The 21,543-nt window shown below is 44.8% G+C and overlaps 1 protein-coding gene across 10 annotated transcripts in view; it reads right to left on the bottom strand.

Moving 5' to 3' along the window:
* Positions 1-21,543, bottom strand: part of TKFC (triokinase and FMN cyclase) — a 262,264-nt gene that overhangs the window by 35,125 nt on the left and 205,596 nt on the right. For 7 of the 10 annotated variants that reach the window (XM_030201146.1, XM_030201152.1, XM_030201147.1 and 4 more), the window contains exons 14-16: positions 18,820-18,926; positions 18,438-18,541; positions 4,344-4,377 (exon numbers count right to left, since the gene is read on the bottom strand). In XM_030201146.1, the coding sequence (XP_030057006.1) occupies positions 4,344-4,377; positions 18,438-18,541; positions 18,820-18,926 (245 nt within the window). Of the gene's footprint in view, positions 1-4,289; positions 4,378-18,437; positions 18,542-18,819; positions 18,927-21,543 lie in introns of all 10 variants that reach the window. The other 3 variants (XM_030201156.1, XM_030201154.1, XM_030201157.1) reach the window with 2 other exon arrangements.

The raw sequence follows: 21,543 nt of genomic DNA, 5'->3' as shown, positions 1-21,543 counted from the left end.
TAATAATAACAACAATAAAGAGGGAGTCCCTGGATGCAAATGACTAAACCATGGTATATCTACCAATTCTGAAAATCTGAAGCCAGTTGGCGACACTATTCACTATAAGAAGAATCAAAAGTCAGATAATACTTCTTCCAAAACAGAATCCCAGTGGGCTTTCCCAGAAACATGTAGTGTTAACTTGTGAGGTGCAAATGTCTGCTGCCAAGTTTGATGCCTTAGCTGTAGAGTACCTTCAAAGGGAACTGAAAAAGTGAACAAATATGGTTCACTTCTAGTTACAATTGAGTATACTCGGGCCAAAAGAAAGAAGGTGATTTCAAGGTCATTTGAAAAGGAGGTTATAGCTATTGGACTGCAGTTTCACTGTGTCTAATTCCTTGCCCCCCAAAAGCTTTTAGGCTATGTCAGGGCAAGACTAAGGCTTAGGGAAACTAGGCATGTGCCAAAAATGTTTAACATAGCACAGTCCATCTAGTCTGCCCAACAAGATAAACTCATATGTGCTACTTCTTGTGTATACCTTACCTTGATTAGTATCTGCCATTTTCAGGGCACAGACCGTAGAAGTCTTGCCCAGCACTAGCCCCGCCTCCCAAACACCAGCCCCGTCTCCCAATCTCGGCTAAGCTTCTGAGGGTCTATTCCTTCTGAACAGGATTCCTTTATGTTTATCCCACGCATGTTTGAATTCCGCTACCGTTTTCATCTCCACCACCTCCTGCAGGAGGGCATTCCAAGTATCTACTACTCTCTCCGTGAAAAAATACTTCCTGACATTTTTCTTAAGTCTGCCGCCTTCCCATCTACGGAAAAGGTTCGTTTGCGGATTAATACCTTTCAAATATTTGAATGTCTGTATCATATCATCCCTGTTTCTCCTTTCCTCCAGGGTATACATGTTCAGGTCAGCAAGTCTCTCCTCATACGTCTTGTAACGCAAATCCCATACCATTCTCGTAGCTTTTCTTTGCACCACTTCAATTCTTTTTACATCCTTAGCAAGGTATGGCCTCCAAAACTGAACACAATACTCCAGGTGGGGCCTCACCAACGACTTATACAGGGGCATTAAAACCTCTTTTCTTCTGCTGGTCACACCTCTCTCTATACAGCCTAGCAACCTTCTGGCTACGGCCACCGCCTTGTCACACAGTTTTTTCGCCTTCAGATCCTCAGATACTATCACCCCAAGATCCCTCTCCTCGTCCGTACCTATCAGACTCTCCCCGCCTAACACATACGTCTCCCGTGGATTTCTACTCCCTAAGTGCATCACTTTGCATTTCTTCGCATTGAATTTTAATGCCAAACATTAGACCATTCTTCTAGCTTCTGCAGATCCTTTTTCATGTTTTCCACTTCCTCCCTGGTGTCCACTCTGTTACAAATCTTAGTATCGTCCGCAAAAAGGCAAACTTTACCTTCTAACCCTTCGGCAATGTCACTCACAAATATATTGAACAGAATCGGCCCCAGCACCGATCCCTGAGGCACTCCACTACTCACCTTTCCCTCCTCCGAGCGAATTCCATTAACCACCACCCTCTGGCTTCTGTCCGTCAACCAGTTCCTAATCCAGTTAACCACTTCAGGTCCTATCTTCAGCCTGTCCAGTTTATTCAAGAGCCTCCTGTGGGGAACCATGTCAAAAGCTTTACTGAAATCTAAGTAGATTATGTCTATAGCACGTCCTTGATTCAATTCTCTAGTTACCCAGTCAAAGAATTCAATGAGATTCATTTGACACGATTTCCCTTTGGTAAAACCATGTTGTTTCGGATCTTGCAACTTATTGGCTTCCAGGAAATTCACTATCCTGTCATTCAGCATCGCTTCCATTACTTTTCCAATAACCGAAGTGAGGCTTACCGACCTGTAGTTTCCAGCTTCTTCCCTATCACCACTTTTGTGAAGAGGGACCACCTCCGCTGTTCTCCAATCACACGTAACCTCTCCTGTCTCCAAGGATTTATTAAACAAATCTTTAAGAGGACCTGCCAGAACCTCTCTGAGCTCCATCAATATCCTGGGATGGATCCCGTCCGGTCCCATGGCTTTGTCCACCTTTAGCTTTTCAAGTTGTTCATACACACACTCTTCTTTGAACGGTACTATATCCACTCCTTTCTCAGATGTACTTTTGCCAGTCCATCGTGGTCCTTCTCCAGGATTTTCTTCTGTGAAAACAGAACAAAAGTATCTATTTAGCAAATTTGCCTTTTCTTCATCATTTTCTACATAGCGGTTCGCAGCATCTTTCAGTCTCACAATTCCCTTTTTAGTCATTTTCCTTTCACTAATATACCTAAAGATATTTTTGTCACCCCTCCTTACCTTTCTAGCCATTTGTTCTTCCGCTTGTGCCTTTGCCAGACGTATCTCTCTCTTGGCTGCCTTCAGTTTCATCCAGTAACATAGTAGATGACGGCAGAAAAAGACCCGCACGGTCCATCCAGTCTGCCCAACAAGATAAACTCATGTGTATACCTTACCTTGATTTGTACCTGTCTTTTTCAGGGCACTATCCCCTCCTCCCAACCACCAGCCCCGCCTCCCACCACCGGCTCTGGCACAGACCGTATAAGTCTGCCCAGCACTATTCCCCGCCTCCCAACCACCAGTCCTGCCTCCCACCACCGGATCTGGCACAGACCATATAAGTGTGCCCACCACTATCTTCGCCTTCCCACCACCAACCCCTCATCTCCCCACCGGCTCCACCTCTCCGTGCTCCTCTTCTTGAGTTTTTCTGTATTTCTGGAACGCCAACTCTTTAGCCTTTATTTTCTCAGCCACTTGCTTGGAGAACCATATCGGTTTCCTTTTTATCTTGCTTTTATTTACTCTCCTTACATAAAGGTTTGTGGCCCTATTTATAGTTTCTTTCAGCCTGGACCACTGCCCTTCCACTTCTCGTACGTCCTCCCAGCCCATCAGCTCCTTCCTCAGGTATTCCCCCATTTTACTGAAGTCAGCATGCTTGAAATCCAGGACTTTGAGAGTTTTGAGTGGCCACCCTCCAACTTCAGCCCTCATATCAAACCAAACCGTTTGATGGTCACTGCTGCCCAGGTGGGCACCCACTTGGACATTTGACACACTATCCCCTTTTGTGAGTACCAGATCCAGCGTCGCTCCCTCCCTTGTGGGTTCCATCACCATTTGTCTAAGCAGAGCACTTTGAAAAGCATCCACGATCTCTCTACTTCTTTCCGATTCCGCAGATGGAACCTTCCAATCTACATCCGGCAGATTGAAATCTCCCAGCAACAGCACCTCTCTCTTCTTCCCCAACTTTTGAATATCTGCGATCATATCTTTATCTAGTTCCTCCAATTGTGTCAGGGGTCTGTAGACAACACCCACGTGGACAGAGGTTCTATCATCTCTTTTTAAGGTGATCCATATTGCTTCTTCCTTTCCCCAGTTCCCTGTCATTTCAGTTGCTGTGATATCATTTCTCACATACAGAGCTACTCCTCCACCTTTACGAACATCTCTATCCTTCCTAAAAAGATTATAGCCTGGTATGTTTGCATCCCATTCATGGGAACCATTGAGCCATGTCTCCGTGACTGCAACTATGTCTAAGTTTGCCTCCAACATCAGGGCTTGAAGGTCATGAACTTTATTGCTTAGACTGCAAGCATTTGTGGTCATCGCTTTCCATCTACATTTCCTAGTATGTGTTTCAATTTTAGTGATTTGGGGGTGTCTTTTCTCTTTGGAAACCTTCATATCTTTTTGTTCCACCTTCATTGATTTTTCTTTTTCTTCCGCCTCAGTTCTATTTTCAGGGAAAAATAGGGGCCCTTTCAATTGTACTAACTCAATGGTTTCCAAGGCAGATTTCTGCCCTGAAAAGCTAGCTGCTGACAGAAAGAAGACAGTGAGCATGTATTGGGGTGGGGGTGGGGAGAAAACAGAGCCACCACTGCCTGCAGAGATCTGTTTATCCTCCCCATTTCCTGGCATTGTCCTCCAGTCTACAGAAGGACTCTGCCATTGGTGCTCTTACCTGCTGCTTCCTCCTCTGCAGTCAGAACCACACAAGGTCCCATTGTGGAACTTTTGAAATATATATCTGTATTATGATGAGAGACCCAATGTCCTTGCTTGCCTAGGGCCCACCAAAGGGTTAATCCTATGCACTTGGCCTAGCACCTCAGAATTGGATATCTTTGCAGTACTGAAGTGCATTGCGCATATGTGTGTTCTATTTTGCACTTCATTGCCAAGTTATATTTCTAGTCTTGGCAAGAATGTAGAGTACTCACTCTTACCTTAGGATTGAGGACCTGAAGATGCTATAGCTGGATAACGGAATTCAAACTCACCATGGTCCTATCCCCAGTATCAGCTCCTCCGTACCTGCCAAACACCAAACTTCAAATGAATACAGTTTGACTTCTGTGAAGCATCTGCTTTATAGCAGCACTGTTGTAGCATTCCAGTTTTGTTGCCTCATTTGTTCATCAGTTTTGTTAAATCCTAGAAACCTAGTTTTTATTTTATTGCCATCTAACAGATTTATATGGCAGAAAACTCCTCATTTGGTATAGACAATGGCCTTCATTTTACAAGCCCTATTCGCGTTTGATGCGTATATAAGCCGGCACTTAAAACATCCCCCCTCTCCCCTGTTTACTAAGCTGCGCTAGTGACTGCCATGTGCTAATGCTAACACAGCCCATTCATGGCTAGTAAACAGGGGGGTTATTTTGCATAAATTTCTAAGTCCCCATGCCAAGATATGCAAATATCAAACCCAGGGGCCCTTTTACTAAACCTTAGCACAGGCTAACGGACAACAGCATGTGCTAGGCACCACGTGGCCATTAGGTATAAAATAGGATGCTTAGCATTTAGCGTGCATTCATGTCTGTTAGCGTGCACTAAGCTTTAATAAAAGGGACCCCCTCCCCCAAGTGTGTGAAAATAGCAAAGAGGCATGGTCTGGTGAGACAAGGGTGTTGTAAGTTCATAGATGTTTAGTACCCTTCTGAAATGGGGAATAAACGTCTTAAGTCATAAATTTATTTATTTATTTATTACATTTGTACCCCGCCCTTTCCCACATACAGCAGGTCCAGTGCGGCTTACATAGTAAAAGAAAGCATCTTACATGGTAAAGAATACAGTAAAAACAAGGAAATGTAGGAACAGTATTATGAATTGTGATGATCATAACTACTTGCATTATGAAAGGCATTACAAAGAACATGTGAAAAGAACGTAATGAACTAGAATAGGGAAGGTAGACAAGGATATGATAGGTGAAAGGGAAGGAGAATGGGAGGGAAATGGTAAAGGATGGCGGGAAGAAGATGAGGGATTGAGTATAACATTGGGGTCAGAGTAAGCGTCGACGTCTTAGCAGGAGTATCGTAGGTGATCTGGTGGAATGAAGCTGGTCCATTAGGGTAAATTTGCTTGAAAAAATGGGACTTTAACATTTTCCTGAAAGGTAAATAGTTATTAATAGCTTGGATGGGTCTTGGGAGAGCATTCCAAAGTTGACTACCCAGAAAGGAGAAACTGGATGCATAGTATGTTTTGTACTTGACACCTTTGCAGTTTGGGAGGTGTAGATTGAGGTATGTTCGCGATGACATTGTTCTATTTCTAACTGGGAGGTCAATCAGGTTGTTCATATAACTGGGGGATTCTCCTGATATGATCTTATGGATAATTGTATGGATCTTGAAGTATATTCTCTCTTTGATGGGGAGCCAGTGAAGCCTTTCTCGAAGGGGTGAGGCGCTTTCAAATCTTGACTTTCCAAATATAAGTCTGGCTGCCGTGTTCTGGGCAGTCTGGAGACTTTTCAGGACTTGGAATTTACAGCCAAGGAAAACACTGTTGCAATAATCAACCTGAGTGATGACTGTGGATTGAACCAGGTTCCAGAAAGTGTTCAATGGAAGATAGGATTTCACTCGCTTCAGGATCCACATCATATTAAACATTTTCTTTGTGATCAGCTTAGTGTGGTTATCGAAGGATAGATGACTATCTATTGTAACTCCAAGGATCTTTAAACTACTGGAGATGGGGATGATTACATCTGGGGTATTGAGGGTGGCCAGGAGAGATGGGGAGTATTGAGACGAGAGGACTAGGCATTGAGTTTTTTCTTTATTTAATTTCATCTTAAAGGCATTGGCCCATGAGATCAAGGTGGACATACCAGTAGTGATTTTATCAGAGATTTCGGATAAATTTGATTTAAAGGGAATAAAAATGGTGACGTCATCAGCATATATAAAGGGATTAAGGCCATGTTTGGCTAATAATCTGGCCAAGGGGATCATCATGATATTGAAGAGTATTGGGGAGAGAGGAGATCCCTGTGGTACTCCGCATTCAGACGACCATGGGGATGATATATTTGTGGTTGCTTTAACTTGATAAGACCTGGTTGTGATGAAGTCTCTTAACCAATTGGTAATATTACCTCCAATTCCAAGTTTGTCCAAAAGTTTAGCAAGAATGTTATGATCTACCATGTCAAAAGCGCTTGACAAATCAAATTGCAAAAGGAGGATTTTGTTTCCAGTTGTGATTTCCTATTTGAATTTAGTTATTAGAGTAAGGAGGACTGTTTCTGTGCTGTGGGCAGATCGGAAGCCTGATTGTGACTCGTGAAGGATAGAAAATTTCTGAATATATTCATTTAGTTGTGAGGTCACTATATTCTCCATTAGTTTAGTGATTAGAGGAATTGAGGCAATTGGACGGTAGTTGGTAACGTCGTTTGAAGATTTCCTTTGGATTTTTTTGGTTTTTGGTGTTAATAAAATATTACCATGATTGGTAGGGAAGGAACCTCGTTGAAGCAGGAAGTTTATGTGAGTGGTGAGATCCAAGATGAAGCATGTTGGGGTATCTCTTAAAAGGTAATTTGGACATGGGTCTAGATGGCATTGTGACTTGGAGAGTATGGAGATGGTTTTGGTGAATTCTTCGGTGGTCAGGAGGGTGAAGTTAGACCAAAATCAGTCAGCTGGTATTTCATCTATACTGGGATGAAGTTCGTCAAGAAATGAGTCTGCAGTGATGTTGCCTTGAGAAATTGATTTGCGAAGATTAGTGATTTTGTCACTAAAGTATTTTGCTAATTGGTCAGCCGAAGGACGGTTTGATGGTGAGGTTGTCACTGGATCTGTGTTTAAAAGATTTTTTATAATTGGAATTGTTTTTTAATATCAGTGCCAAATGAAGTAATTTTTTGTGTGTAATAGTCTTTTTTAGCACGTTTAATGGCATATTTATAGGTTCTTTGAGATTGCTTCCAGGAGTTAATGTTTAAATCTTTTTATTAGTAATCCAGTACATATATTTCAGGTACATATCACAACACCAATACAACATATGTGATTTAAAATGTCACGTGCTTAAGGATTACAACAAATTTGCAGTCCCCCGTTCCTCCCTCCCCCCCCTCCCTTGCGCCAGCAACCAGGCAACTAAACATGAACTTTTAGAAAACCATTTACACTTGTGGGTCAATGACTAGTGTTCGCACGTAGACCAGAGGCCTTGATTCTTATAGCCTCCAGCCCACTACCCCAGCCTCTTAGCGTGGGGATGATACCTTCACAATGGTCGAGCCAGGTGTATACTCCCCCAGCATCAGTCCCATTCATCTCCTCCCTCGTGCCACTGATTGGTGCAGCGCAGGAACCCCTTCCCTCTGTCCCCTCCCACCCAACTCCCTCCCTCCCTACCCACCCTCCCTCCATGTGTGATAAGTAAATATTTAAGATGGCTAGATGTTTAGGATGTAACTTCTCCCTTTAGGTGGCAGGGCGTTCCATACTGGCTCCCACATTTCTCTAAACCTGGCGCCCGGGACACTATCTATGCTTTGCACCCCACACCTATCTATTCTCATTTGGTGAATTAACTGTGATCTCCACCTCCAGATTTGGGGGCCCTGCGGCATCATCCAGGCTGTCAAGATGGCATGTATGCCGCAAAAAATTGCGAATTGTACAAATCTCTTGAACCCCGCCGGGGGTTGTGCTGTAAATTTGAAGCTATTAAATAGCAGCAGGGGGTCACAAGTGAGAGTACACCCCCACCACAGATCTATAATCGCTAGTACTGCCCCCCAAAAGCGCTGTACCTCCGGGCAGAGCCAGAACATATGACCTAAGGAGGCCATAACCGCCCCACACCTTGGACAGACCCCCGTATTAGAAATTTTTGCCCTGAATGCCCGCAGGGGAGAGATGTGCAGTCTTAACAAGAATCTATATAGTTTTTCGCGCTGTAGCACTGACAAACGCCGCGCATATAATTGTTTTAGTATGCTTTGCACATCTCCTCCGTCACCTCACAATTTAAATCTTTGGACCAGTCTGATGCCAAGGATGCATATTGCAACTCTACAGTCGTGTCCTTCAGCTGTTGGTGATGAAATCTTAATGGCACACACTGCTGAGCACCCAACGTATATGCCTCTGAGAGAATGTCGGTCACATCCTCCGTCAAGTCCGTCCAGGGTAAAGTCTGTACATAGTGTCTTAATTGGAGATATGCAAAGAAATGCCTCCCTGAAATACCATATTGCTGTTGCAAGGTGGCAAAGGGCCGTATCTTCCCTTCCTCATCTATGATATGCACCAAATATATTATGCCCTTCTTTTCCCATTGTTGAAACACACTATTTCCCTGACCTGGTGGGAAATCCGGATTATTGCAAATTGAGAGGTATGGCGTTACTTTGGCGGAGAGCTGATGACGATGGCAAAGCCACCTCCAAGTCGCTCGCAAGGGTCCCAGTAATGGATGGCGTTTCAGCGCCGCCTGCGGTAAGTTACCCCCAGTATGTAACAAGTGACTAAATTGAATCTCCGGGAAAACCGCGGTCTCTATAGCCGTCAAGGAGAAGTCCGAGGATCCTCGGAACCAATCACTGATGTGGCGCATAGAGCATGCTACCGTCAACGATCGAAGGTTCAGCATTCCCATACCCCCATACTCCCTGGGTGTCCAGATCATTGAGAGCCTTAGTCTAGGGCGTTTCCCTTTCCATAAATATGTTTGCAACATTTTCCCCAGTTTATTCTCATCCTTTTTTTTTAGAAATAGCGGGAGCTGCTGAAAAACGTATACCCATTTCAGCACTATCAGCATGTTAAACAGCGCTATCCTTCCCCACAGAGACAAGGGAAGGGCCTGCCAGAGCAGCAACTGTTGCCTCGTCATCTCCATGAGTACTCTGACATTTTGCTCATATAGGAGTGCTAAATCTCTAGGTATTAGGATCCCCAAGTATTTTAGTGCTACCCCTTCCTGACGCAGGGGGAATTGACCTCTCCATTCACGAAACGTGTCATCATCCGGTGCCATCGCACATGACTTCTGAAGATTAAGGGAAAACCCTGACACCGCACCGTACTGTTCCACTACCTGTAACACGTATTCTAGAGAGGCTTGGGGGTCCGCGAGCAAAAGCATGATGTCATCTGCATACGCCAGCGCACGAAGCTCCTCCCCCCCACCTTAATGCCCTGTATCTTACTAGTCTTGTTAAGTATCCGCAGCAAGGGTTCTAAAGAAAGGTCAAATAGGAGCGGGGATAGCGGGCAACCCTGCCTCGTACCGCGTTGTACTTCAAATGGTGCTGACCTGCTCCCATTCGCTACAATCTGCGCCATCATGCCTGAGTAGAGCGCTTTGACTGTTCTCAAAAACCCTTCAGGGAGCCCCACCCATTCCAATACATGAAACAAATATCTCCAGTCCACCTGGTCAAAAGCCCTAGCAGCATCTAAGCTGGCCACAAGTAACGGTGTCTGTGAATACTTGCTCTGTGCCATAGCCAGTAAGATTCTGCGAACATGCAATACTGATTGTCTGCGAGGAATAAAGCCCACCTGTGCCACATCCACTAACTCTGCAATCCGGGCGGCTAATCTATTGGCCATTACCTTTGCAAGGAGTTTAATGTCCACATTAATCAAAGAGATGGGCCTATACGATGCCGGATCTTCAGACGGCCTACCCGGCTTTAGTATGAGTGAAATGAGGGCTGTATTTTCCCTACCCGGAATTGTGCCCTCCTGTATGATGGCCTGCAGGTATTCAAGCAATGCTCCCCCCATTGGAGCCTGCATCAATTTAAAGAACTCTCCTGAAAAACCATCTTCACCTGGTGCCGTTAACGGCCGCAATCCCTTAATTGCTTTCTGTAACTCTCTCATCTGTAGCGGCATGTCCAACTCCCTCACCGCTTGGTCTGACAATCTGGGCATATCCGCCCGGTTTAAAAGGTCGTTCATTGAATTCCTATCTGCCGGGTCTCCCCCTCTATACACTGTCTGGAAGTGGTCTTGCAATATCTGCAGTAGACGCTCCGGTCGGTTTACCACCGCTCCTGTTCTGTCTTTCAAAGCCATAATGGTCCGCGTGCCCCGTTTACTCTTAACTAGACGAGCTAATAGCCCGCCTGTGCGGTTCCCAAATCTATGAAAGCGGAACTTTTGAAATAACCACCTACGTTGTGTGTGCTCGTGCAGTATGGTATTAATGGACACCTGCAGTGCTACATATGCATCCTTATTAGCTTGGGTCGGGGAGTGAAGACTCAAGAATTTGGCCTTTCTCAGTTGTCGTTGTAAATTCACAAGGCTCGCGGCCGTCTTCTTTCGACGAGCCGCCGTGTACGATATTATCTCCCCTCTCAGTACAGCCTTCGCAGCGCACCAAAACAATTGGGGGTTAGCTTGATGCTGCTCATTGTGAGATACGTATTCCTCCCATCGTCCCCTCAAAAATTCCTGAAAATCTTTATTCTTAATTAAGTATCCTGGGAATCTCCAGGTCAAGACAGGACTACAGCTCCCCGGCGGTTCCAACTCTACCCAAACAGGTGCATGGTCCGTGACCACCACCTCCTCTATATGGGATGCTAACACCCAGGGGAAAAGCACTGATGACACAAATATATAATCTAGTCTGGACCAGGATCCATGGGCCCGGGACCTATGAGAGAAGTCTTGCTCCCCAGGGTGTAATACCCTCCAGGCATCTATCAAATCCAGTGAGACTGCAAACTCCTCCAACACCCCCTGCGCTACTCTTCCTGTGTTCCCATCGCTACGGGAGCCTGTACAGTCCATCTCAGGATCTATTAAGAGGTTCATGTCACCTGCAAGAATAAAGTTTTTACCTTGGTATGGCACCAAAGCCCTTAGCAGCTCAGGGAAAAATTTCTTATCATAGGGCGTAGGGGCGTATACTGCTAGTAGATATACCTCTCTACCTTGAAGCCACATCTTAATCAGTATGTATCTGCCTAAGGGGTCCTTTAAGAGTACCTCGGAAGTGACCACCAGCCTCTTATGAAGCAGAACAGCCACTCCGCTCCTTCTCCCTCCCGATGATACCGAGTGAACCTGACCCACCCAGGATTTGCACAGCTTTGCATGCTCTTCCTCTGACAATCGTGTCTCCTGCAGACATGCTACATCTGCCTTAAGGCGCCTCAGGTGAGCCAAGATTTTCGTTCTTTTGATCGGGGAGGTGATTCCCCCCACATTCCAAGTTACTAATCTGCAATTAGGGGTCCCATCCCAAAGTGTGTCGCAAACCAAGGTTTCCCGCTGCTATGAATCCAGGGGCCCAGCCTCCCCCCGGATCCCACATGTAGCACATCTGCCTACCGAAGCTGCCACCATAATTTACACATGTAACATCGTCTTGAAAAGCATAATACACACATGATTCTCCCCCCTCCCCCCAACCCCTCATATCCATCCCCCGCTTCTTCAATATCAGAATACCATTATTACCCACCCCAAATTCCCCCCTCCCCCCTCCCACCCACCCTTCCTCCCTTCCACCCCCCTCCCCCCCGCTTTCCCCTGCTGTTACCCTTGACTTGAGTGGAACTTCTTCCATCTCACAAGTAGTCACTTAATGCTGAGGCCCCCACTCCACCGTCCATCACTCTGTTCTCCAGCCGGTACCCAATATTCAACAGTTAAACTTAATGCAGTCAATACGCTCCCCCTCATCTGCACAAAACAGCAAATCCTCTGTAACGATCTTCTGTCTCACTTATCTGTTATGGTCGCCACCTTTCCATTACGGTTCAGGAACTCCGTTGCCACTTGTACCGAATCAAATGAAGACCACTTTCCTTCCTGCAACACCTTCAACGTGGCAGGGTACAATAGCATGAATCTTATTTTCTTTTCTACTAGGGATGTGCAGAGCGGGTGAAAACGGCGTCTCCTCTCCTGCACCCCCGCAGAGTAGTCCTGAAAGATCCGGATCTGCTCACCATCATACTTTAGTGTGTCTCTCTTTGCGCGGTACCCAAGCAATATTTCTTCTTTGTGGGAATAGTTATGTATTTTAATGATGACAACCCGTGGCTTTTGGTTCTCAAGTTTCATCCGGCCCAGCCTGTGAGCCCGTTCAATGCACAGGGGGCCATAACTGTCAGACAAGGCAAATTCCGTATTAAACCACTGCTCGAGCAGGAAGCTTAAGTTCTTTTCTGGCAGCTTTTCTGGCAGGCCCACAATGCGTAGGTTACTCCTTCGTGCCCGGTTCTCTAGATCTTCAATCTTGTCTTGTTGTGCTCGCACGGTCTCTTTTAGTTGGTCGAGCTCTGGCGCCACGCGGTTGCACGTGTCTTCCATGTCTGAGACTCTCCGCTCTGCCTCTGTCAGCCGCTTATTGGAATCCAGCAGTAAGGCATCTAGCTTTTCAAACCGCACATTCAATTCAACAAATTTGGGTTCCAGTGCCGCTCCCATCGCAGCTGTGATCTGATTCATTTGTTTGGCGGAGAATTCTTCATCCGCGCCCGGCGCTCCGCCCGCCATCTTGGATTCGCTGATGGTCGGTGTCACCTTTTCTTTCTCTGCTTTCGCAGTCTTTTTGGAGCTCCCTGCCGGCATCGAGATCAGATATTGTTCCATACACTGCTCCCACAGCGTATCACCGGTAAAAATCCCGCCGATGCAGCTGGTAAACGGTCACAATTATCGATATGCAGAGCAGGGGCCTCGGAGCGATGCTGCAATGCACCTTTCACTCACAGCGCATCACGTGACTCTCTCGCTTCCAGGAGTTAAAGGTAAGGCTATTTTTAGTCTTTCTCCAAGCTTTTTTAAGTTTCCTGGTTAGAGATTTTAGGTCTTTCAGAGAATTGTTAAACCAAGGTGATGATTTGTGTTTACGCGGAGTCTTGGAGCGTAGTGGTGCTATTTCATCAAGAACCATCTTGCATCTGTTATCCCATAAAGTGAGGAAGAGATCAGAATTTGGTTGATTAGACCAATTGTTTGCATAGATGCATTTCCGGAATCTTTCGCTATCAATTCGACTTCTGGTGAGGAATATTTTAGGGTCATGAGGTTTGGATTGACCTTTTCGGCACCATTGAATGGTGAAGGATGCTTTGTAGTGATCGGACCAAGGAGTAGGAGACCACTCAATATCAGATATAATGAAATTATGGTCAGCGGGAAATTTATAAGAGATAATATCAAGTGAGTGACCCTTGATATGAGTGGGTAGAGGTGGAGGGAGGATGAGGTCACATAGATGGAGAAGATCTATGCATTCGCGGGTGTGGACAGATTTGGAGTCATCTAGATGTAAGTTTAGATCTCCTAAAATTATTACATTGGGGTTCTTAATGCATGTGTTAGTAATAAAGTCAGTAAAGGTGTTATGGCTGTGATTCCAATTGCGTGGGGGTCTATAAAATAGAATACAAGTTAAGTTATTGCATAGCGAAGGGCTGTGTAATTTGATTGAAGCAATTTCCAACTGCGGGGTAATGCTTTCTAATATGGTTTCAGCGAAGAAGTTTGATCTGAAGATTAAGGCGATTCCTCCTCCCATTTTCTCTTTCCCAGGCCAATGTAAGATTTTATAGCCAGGAGGGCAAAGATCCAGTATGATAGGGTCTTTCAAGTCTTGGATCCTGGTTTCTGTTATAAAAAGCAAGTCAAGGTTGTCCGATTCAATCCAATCTGTGATGATTTCAGTTTTATTGACAATGGACCTGGCATTGATTTAGCCGAGACGTAGGGTAAGATGAGACTTGGTGTTGTGAGATGATAAGGGAATATTTATAATTTGTCTTGTAGTTTGTGCTTTGTTGTTAATTGCTTTAGACATTTTTGGTGATATGGGCTTAGTTAAACTATCTTCTACCAATGATAGTTGGTGAGGTTGAAATGGATTTCTGTGGTTGTGAATATTACATGGGGATGTAATTAGTTTGATTGGTCTTTTATGGTGATGGAGAATTGGTATGAATCTAAGATCAGGTGGGAGGGCTTTGGAGGTTGCAAGGATAAGAGCAAATGAAAGAATGGTGATAAGAAAGTTAAGAAGATTCATTTTGATGGAGAGAGGATTTACTAATGTTAGGGAATGAGGATGATAATTAGCAAGACTGTCTATTGATAATTAAGCTAATTATAATATAAGATAGCTACTATGAGATCTGAATAAAAATATTCAACAATTAGCAAACAGCTGTAATTAGGTGAGGTCGGTAGTGAATAAATTGAGGTGTTAGGGAGGCTATATAAGAAGTGTCACTCTAGGGGTGGCTGGGTAGAGGGGTAGGGTGGGAGGGTCTACACCCTAATATAGTGCTGAGAACAGCAGATACCACTGCAAATAGGCAGAGCCTAAAGCAGGATGGCAGGATAGTTTGCTGCCAATCTCCAGAAGAGGAGATTCTCTGTGATCTGCTTGTTCAAAGGTTAATTTGCTTTCTCCCAGCAGACACACTGGTCACACCCACTGAGTTTAAAAGTAGAGAGCTGCACGGGAACGGGGTTTGTGGGAATCCTGCGGAACCCGCGGGATTCCCGCAGGGACGGAAGCAGTTCTGCAGGGTTCCCATGGGGACGGAAGCAGTTCTGCAGGGTTCCCATGGGGATGGAAGCAGTTCCTGTGGGGTTCCCGTGGGGATGGAAGCAGTTCTGCGGGGTTCTCGTGGAAGTGTAAGCTACACCTGCACCAGCCTCTCATCTACCGAGTACCAAGTTCTTTGAGTGCTGTCTCCTCCTCCTCTTCCTCCTTGCTTTAACAGCACAAATGTGGAAAGTCTATTAAGGAGGTGGTAGAGATAGAGACAAAAATGATGATGGAATTCAAAAAGGCATGGGATGAACACAGAGGATCTCTAATTAGAAAATGGAAGTTATAAAAAAACCTAACCTTAAATGGCTGCATGTGTGTGTGGATGTGTGAAGTAATGCTTAGATGGTGACTGGCTGTGATTAACTAGGGCCGATACCGGGCAGACTTGTATGGTCTGTGTCTAATATATGGCAGTCTGGTTTAGGATGGGCTGGAAAGGGCTTAGACAGCAACTTCAGTGGCTGGAACATAAGGACAGTTCTGGACAGATTTTCACGATCTGTGTCCCACAAATGAGAAGATGCATAGATTGGAGTGGGCTTCAACGACAACTCCAGCAGTTGGAACAAAAGGATAGGGCCAGATATGTTCCAGAAACACAAAAGAAAGACCATAATCAAGTATATAATATCACACTCGTTGATTTAGTCATGAATTGATAATGAGTGTGACTATTGGGCAGACTGGATGGACCATTCAGGTCTTTACTTGCTGTCACTTACTATGTTACAATTAATCCTCTTTGCTCCCGGGCTGATGAGCAGACCTCAGCTCTGACATAGGCATGAGCATCAGATGTCACCTTACCTACTGGCGCGTGCATGTGGTGACCTCTCAGCACACAGTGCAAGTAAATCAGAGATAAATCTTACATGTGCACACCAGAGTGTTCCAAGTTTCAGCTTCCATTCCTTCCTTGCCTACAGTGCTGTGGCTCAAATCCAGAGAGAGACTGAAGGAGCTGACTGAAATTTTCTTTTATGTATCATTAAATTCTTACAGTGATGGGTGGGGATGGGTTAAATTCTTGCGGGGACGGGTGGGGATGGGATGGAATGGGTTACATTTTTGCAGGGATGGATGGGGATGGGTAAGATTCTAGTGGGGACGGGTGGGGACGGGTAAGATTCCAGCAGGGATGGGTAGGGATGGGTAAGATTTCTGTCCCCGTGCAACTCTCTATTTAAAAGTTACACCTGGAGCGATTCGGATCCAAGATGGCCGACTGAATCGGTTATGAGATTCCTCGCTCTGTTTCAATTCCGCAATGCCGAAGCGTCGAGGGAAAGCGGCGGCCACAGCTCCCCCGGACCGGCGTACCTCAGCGATAAGTGGCCCTATTGATACCTTTTTACGGGGATTCCAGGTTCCTGAAGGGTCGGTGAGCGGCGGATTGGCAGCGCCCGGGGTAGCTGGAGAGCCCGAGACGCTGCCCCTGCTAGATGTAACACTCAGCCCTGACCAGCGAACTCCGCCCCCGCAGCCCCTGAGCGTTCCCCCTCCATTGATGGCGTCTTCCCCGCAGCTTCTGGAAAGTGCTACGAGGGATTTGACGGGAGCTGGAATTTCGACCCTGGAGAGTGGAAGAATACAAGGTGGGATTCCCCCTTTGCCCGCTCAGGAGTCTTCATCTCAGCTAGTGGGAGGAACAAAGGCAACTGTGAACTCGGGAGCAGAAGGAATTCAATCTAACGATACACGAGTTCAAGGTACTTTGAATTTGAATTTTCTTGAAGAAAAACCTACTGATATTACCTTAGAAAGCCTTTGGGCTTTAATTGCAAATTTGGGGAAAGTATTATGCCCACAAATACAGCACACTGAAACTCGGGTTAAACAATTAGAAGACACTGTTGTGGCTGCAGAGTCAGAAAGGAAGGACGTGATTTGTAAGACTAAATCCCTATCTGAGAAACTTGAGAAAGCTCAAGATTTGCAAATACTCACTATTAAAGATGTAACAAATATGAGAAGAAAGATTGAAAACTTGGAGAATGCTCAGAGATCTAACAATTTAAGATTTTTAAATTTTCCGAGAACTATAACAACTACTTCAAGAGAAATGCTAAATAGATATTTAAAAGAAATATTAGGATTCTCAGATAATACTTTACCTCCTATTGTACAATCTTACTACTTACCAACTAAAATGGTGGATACCTCTTTACAACAACCTGAGCAACTCCATGATGTCTCTGCACTGTTAGAAACCCCAACAGAGGACTTAGTAACTGCTTTAACCCTGTTAGTTAATTTAGCTCTCTCTTTGGATAAAGCTTTAATAATGAAAAAAATTTTCAGAAGCAGAGACATTGAATTCCTGGGTTTCAAAGTACGAATATTCCCGGATGTAAAAAAGACGCAGACAATTTCTTCTGTTAAAACCAGAGGTTCTCCATATGGGAGCCACTTTTCTCTTACTATATCCTTGCAAATGTATTGTATATTATCAGTCAGCTAAATATGTTTTTTTTTATTCCTTGCAGCTTTCCGAATTTATAGTAGCCAGAAGTTCTCAACGGTAAAGCTTTGAATGTATATGAGAACCATAAAAACCGATTTATAATTTCTTGTAAAAAATTCTTGTTAATTCTCCTTAACTGTTAATCTTGGATCCCATTTGTGGACTGGAAGTACTAACTCAATTAATATTAATGTGTTTAAATTTCTTCCTTAGTAACTTTATTGAGGAATGTACTTTTTGTTTTTCAAATATGGTGTTTATGATATTTGAAATTAATAAATATATTTAAATATAAAAGTTACACCTGCTACCAAGCAAATTTAGGATTTAGTAACCAGCTGCTATTGAGTAGCACTCGAGGGATAAGAGGGGGGTTGCCCTCTTAATCCCCCAGTATTTTTTTATCTCCCTCCCCCCAAATTGGCAAGAAAACAGCATTGGGATAATAACCAGTTATGTTTCTAAGATTGCAAAGATAAGCGGTTATGTTGCCATTGCACAACATTACCAGTTTTGGCTGGGCTTTGAATTCCCCTTTTAATATATATATATATATATATATATATATATATATATATATATATATATATGAGTATGTATATATATACATACACATACATTTATGTTTATGCTGCAACACTCAGTCACTAAAACTCCATTTCTCCTGGATTTTAGAACAGGCTCTATGTTGGCAGATTCCGTTCTAAAATACTGGTGAAACTTGAGATGCACTGACCTGCACGTCTCAATTTCTACTTCTATGACCTGCAACTAATTTGGATTTGGAAAAAGGTCAGCAATCAAATCTAAAACTCCAAATCAACTGAGGGCCCATCTGAAGCAATCTGAAACTCACTCAAGTAGAACTACAGGCAAGAAATTAGAGAGACCACATTGAGAGAAATAAGACCAGTGATATTTGTAAGCTCCACAGGCAAAGAGAAGAATAACTGGTCAGTGGCCCAGAAAGACAGAGGGGTCATGCTCTAGCACAGCCAGGCAGGATGGGGAAACCAAAGTTAAAGATAAATAAACTATGGTGAGACCAATTTACCTCTTCATAGCTTCGATCCCAGCATCCATTGCAGTAGCCCAGGCCATAGGGTCATTGTGAGACTGCAGGGGCTGTGCAGCTGCAGTCAGAAAAAGGCTGTAAAGCTGGAATTAAAATGAATGAAACATCTAAAGCAGGTAAATCTTCTTTGTTTAATAAATCCTTCCCCTGACGTTTTTGTAACATCTTTACCCACTCTGGGCTCTCACTACCAATGACATGTTCTCCTTGCTAAGAAGTTAGTCAACAAAAGCAGGATACTAGCCTCTTGTCACCCTGATATCAAGAACTTGCAGAGCAATCACCAGCAAATTACTGTGCTGTCCTAACAAGTCACTCTATAAAGTCCTCTCTATGGATAGCTTTCCTCTGCAGCACTCACCGCCCCTGATGAGCCCCCCATCCTCTCCAAAAGAATCTTAGCTAGAGCTGTTAGGAACTGGGCAGGTTGTGCAGGCAGGTGTCTTCCTCTAATCCACTCTTGAATAGCTAAAGAAAAAGTGTGAAAAATATGCAAGGTTAGTTAGTTCCTTCCTTGGTGCCTCTTTCAGGAACTGCAGAGGCTGAGAATACCAGTACAGTGTTCATCCTCCAGTTCTACAGCCACAAAGAACAGAATTTCTAGGACATGATTCACTGTGCAGGACCATACTGAGATGGAATCGCGTGCGACACTCCTCCTGGTACTCCTGCCCGACCAACAACTGAAGTCAGTAAATGGGGCGAACAGTTTTGGCTCCCACCTCGCTGGTTCCCTGTGTGGTTGCACTGCCCGCACAGCCCTTGGGTATGACCTTGTGACTGTGGAGTTTCTGGTCATTGCATCCCCAGTGCCTACACACGTTTAATCAATTCATGCCCATTTTAATGTTCCAGAAAGTCAGGAAGGGGGAAAAAATCTTACTCATTTAGGGGGTGACTCTTAAAAGGTTGCCTAAAGTTGGACACTGGGATGCTGCGTGGTCAGCGTGCACAACTGCCATTATAGAATACTAAGTTCACATTTACATGTGTAACTTTAGACATGAGCACTTATGTTAACCAAATGGCTGGTGTAAATGCTTGTGCCAAATTTTACGCTGTTAGGCACGTAAATGCAGATATTCTATAACCCACGCATGCAACTGCCACACACCCCTAACCTACTTATGCCTCTCCCATGCTTCCAACTGTGGCCAATCTAGGTAACAAGTACCTGGCAGAAACTCAATTAGTAGCAACATTCAATGTTACCAATTCCGGGGCAAACAGTAGCTTCCCCATGTCTATCTTTATAGCAGATAATGGACTTTTCCTCCAGGAATTTGATCAAACCTTTTTAAAGTCCAGATTCACTAACTGCAGTTACCACATCCTCCAGCAATGAGTTCCAGAGTTTAACTATTCATTGAGTGAAAAAATATTTTCTTCTATTTGTTTTAAAATTATTACCATGTAACTTTATGGAGTATCCCCTGGTCTTTGTAGTTTTTGAAAGACTAAACAGTCGATTGACATTTACCCATTCTATTCCACTCTGGAATTTGTAGACTTCAATCATATCTCCCCTCAACTGTCTTTTTCCCAAGAAGAAGAGCTCTAACCTCTTTAGCCTTTCCACACATGAGAGGAGTTCCATCCCCTTTATCATTTTGATCACTCTTCATTGAACCTTTTCTAATTTCACTTTATCTTTTTTTGAGATATAGTGACCAGAATTGCCCACAGTGCTTAAGGTGAAGTACACCATGAAGAGATACAGAAACATCATAATATTCTATCTTATTTTCTGTCCCTTTCCTAATAATTCCTAGCATTCTGTTTGCTTTTAGAGGGCTACATTTTATTAACAGCAGACGTTTTTTTTTTACTATAACAATAACAGCTTGGGGCCACTATATATACCAGATACAGATTTCTAATTAAGGAAGCAATTATCAAAACTGCTCACATGCCTGTAAAATCCACAGGTATTTTTATCTGCAAACTTTGCATCAGTTCTAAAGGAAATGTATGAGTATACTTTTTCCTTGGGGAAAATATGCGTAAGCCCAGTGCTTTTTTTTGTTCCGGTACGCACCAGTACGGCGTACCAGCACCTTTTTTCCAAGGGCCGGGTCACCTGCCAGCCCTCAGCTCCCCGACTTTCCATTCTGCCCCCAAGTTGAAATCTTCTATTTACCCAAAGTCACAGCGGCGAACCGGCAGTGAAAGCAGCAAGCAGGCAGGCTCGCCTCCTCGCCACTTCCCTGCCCTCTCAGCGTCCCGCCTTCCTATGATGTAATTTCCTTTCATGAGAGGGAAGGGAAGCGATGAGGTGGCGAGCCTGCCTGCTTGCTGCTTTCACTGCCGGTTCGCTGCTGCGACTTCGGGTCAATAGAAGATTTCAGCGCAGGGGGCACGAACAAAGTCAGGGAGCTGAGGGAGGGCAGGTGGGGCTGGGGTTGGAACAATCTCAGGGGCAGGTGGAGGCTGGGGCAAGTAACTGGACATGGAAGGGAGGAGAAGGATAGGGGGATAAGGAGAATTGCTGGATATGGATGGGCGGGCAGGGTACGGGCAAAGGAGAATCACTGAACATGGATGGGAGGGGAGGGCAGAGGAGAATCGCTGGACATGGATGGGATGGGAGGGCAGGAGTGAGAGGAGAGTTGCTGGACATGGATGGATGGAGGGGAGGGCAAGAGAAATGCTGGACATGGATTGAGGAGAGGAAAGACAGGAAGGAGATGCACATGGATGGAGGGGAGAGAGGAGAAATGCTGGGCATGGATAGGATGGGAGGGCAGGGGAGAGAGGAGAGTCACTGGACATGGATGGAAGGGAAGGATAGGGGCAAAGGAGAATTGCTGGACATGGATAGGAAGGGAGGGAAGGTAGGGGAGAGAGGAGAATTGCTGGACATGGATGGGAGGGGAGGGAAGGGGAGAGAGGAGAATTGCTGGACATGGATGGGAGGAAAGGGGAGAGAGGAGAATTGCTGGACATGGATGGGAGGGGAGGAGAGAGAGGAGAATCGCTGGACATGGATGGGAGGGGAGGAGAGAGAGGAGAATCGCTGGACATGGATGGGAGGGGAGGAGAGAGAGGAGAATCGCTGGACATGGATGGGAGGGGAGGAGAGAGA

Source organism: Microcaecilia unicolor, chromosome 4, assembly GCF_901765095.1.
Source record: "Microcaecilia unicolor chromosome 4, aMicUni1.1, whole genome shotgun sequence".
Taxonomy (NCBI): domain Eukaryota; kingdom Metazoa; phylum Chordata; class Amphibia; order Gymnophiona; family Siphonopidae; genus Microcaecilia; species Microcaecilia unicolor.
The sequence above is the reverse complement of the archived record's forward strand: the minus strand, read 5'-3'. Positions and strand labels throughout refer to the sequence as shown.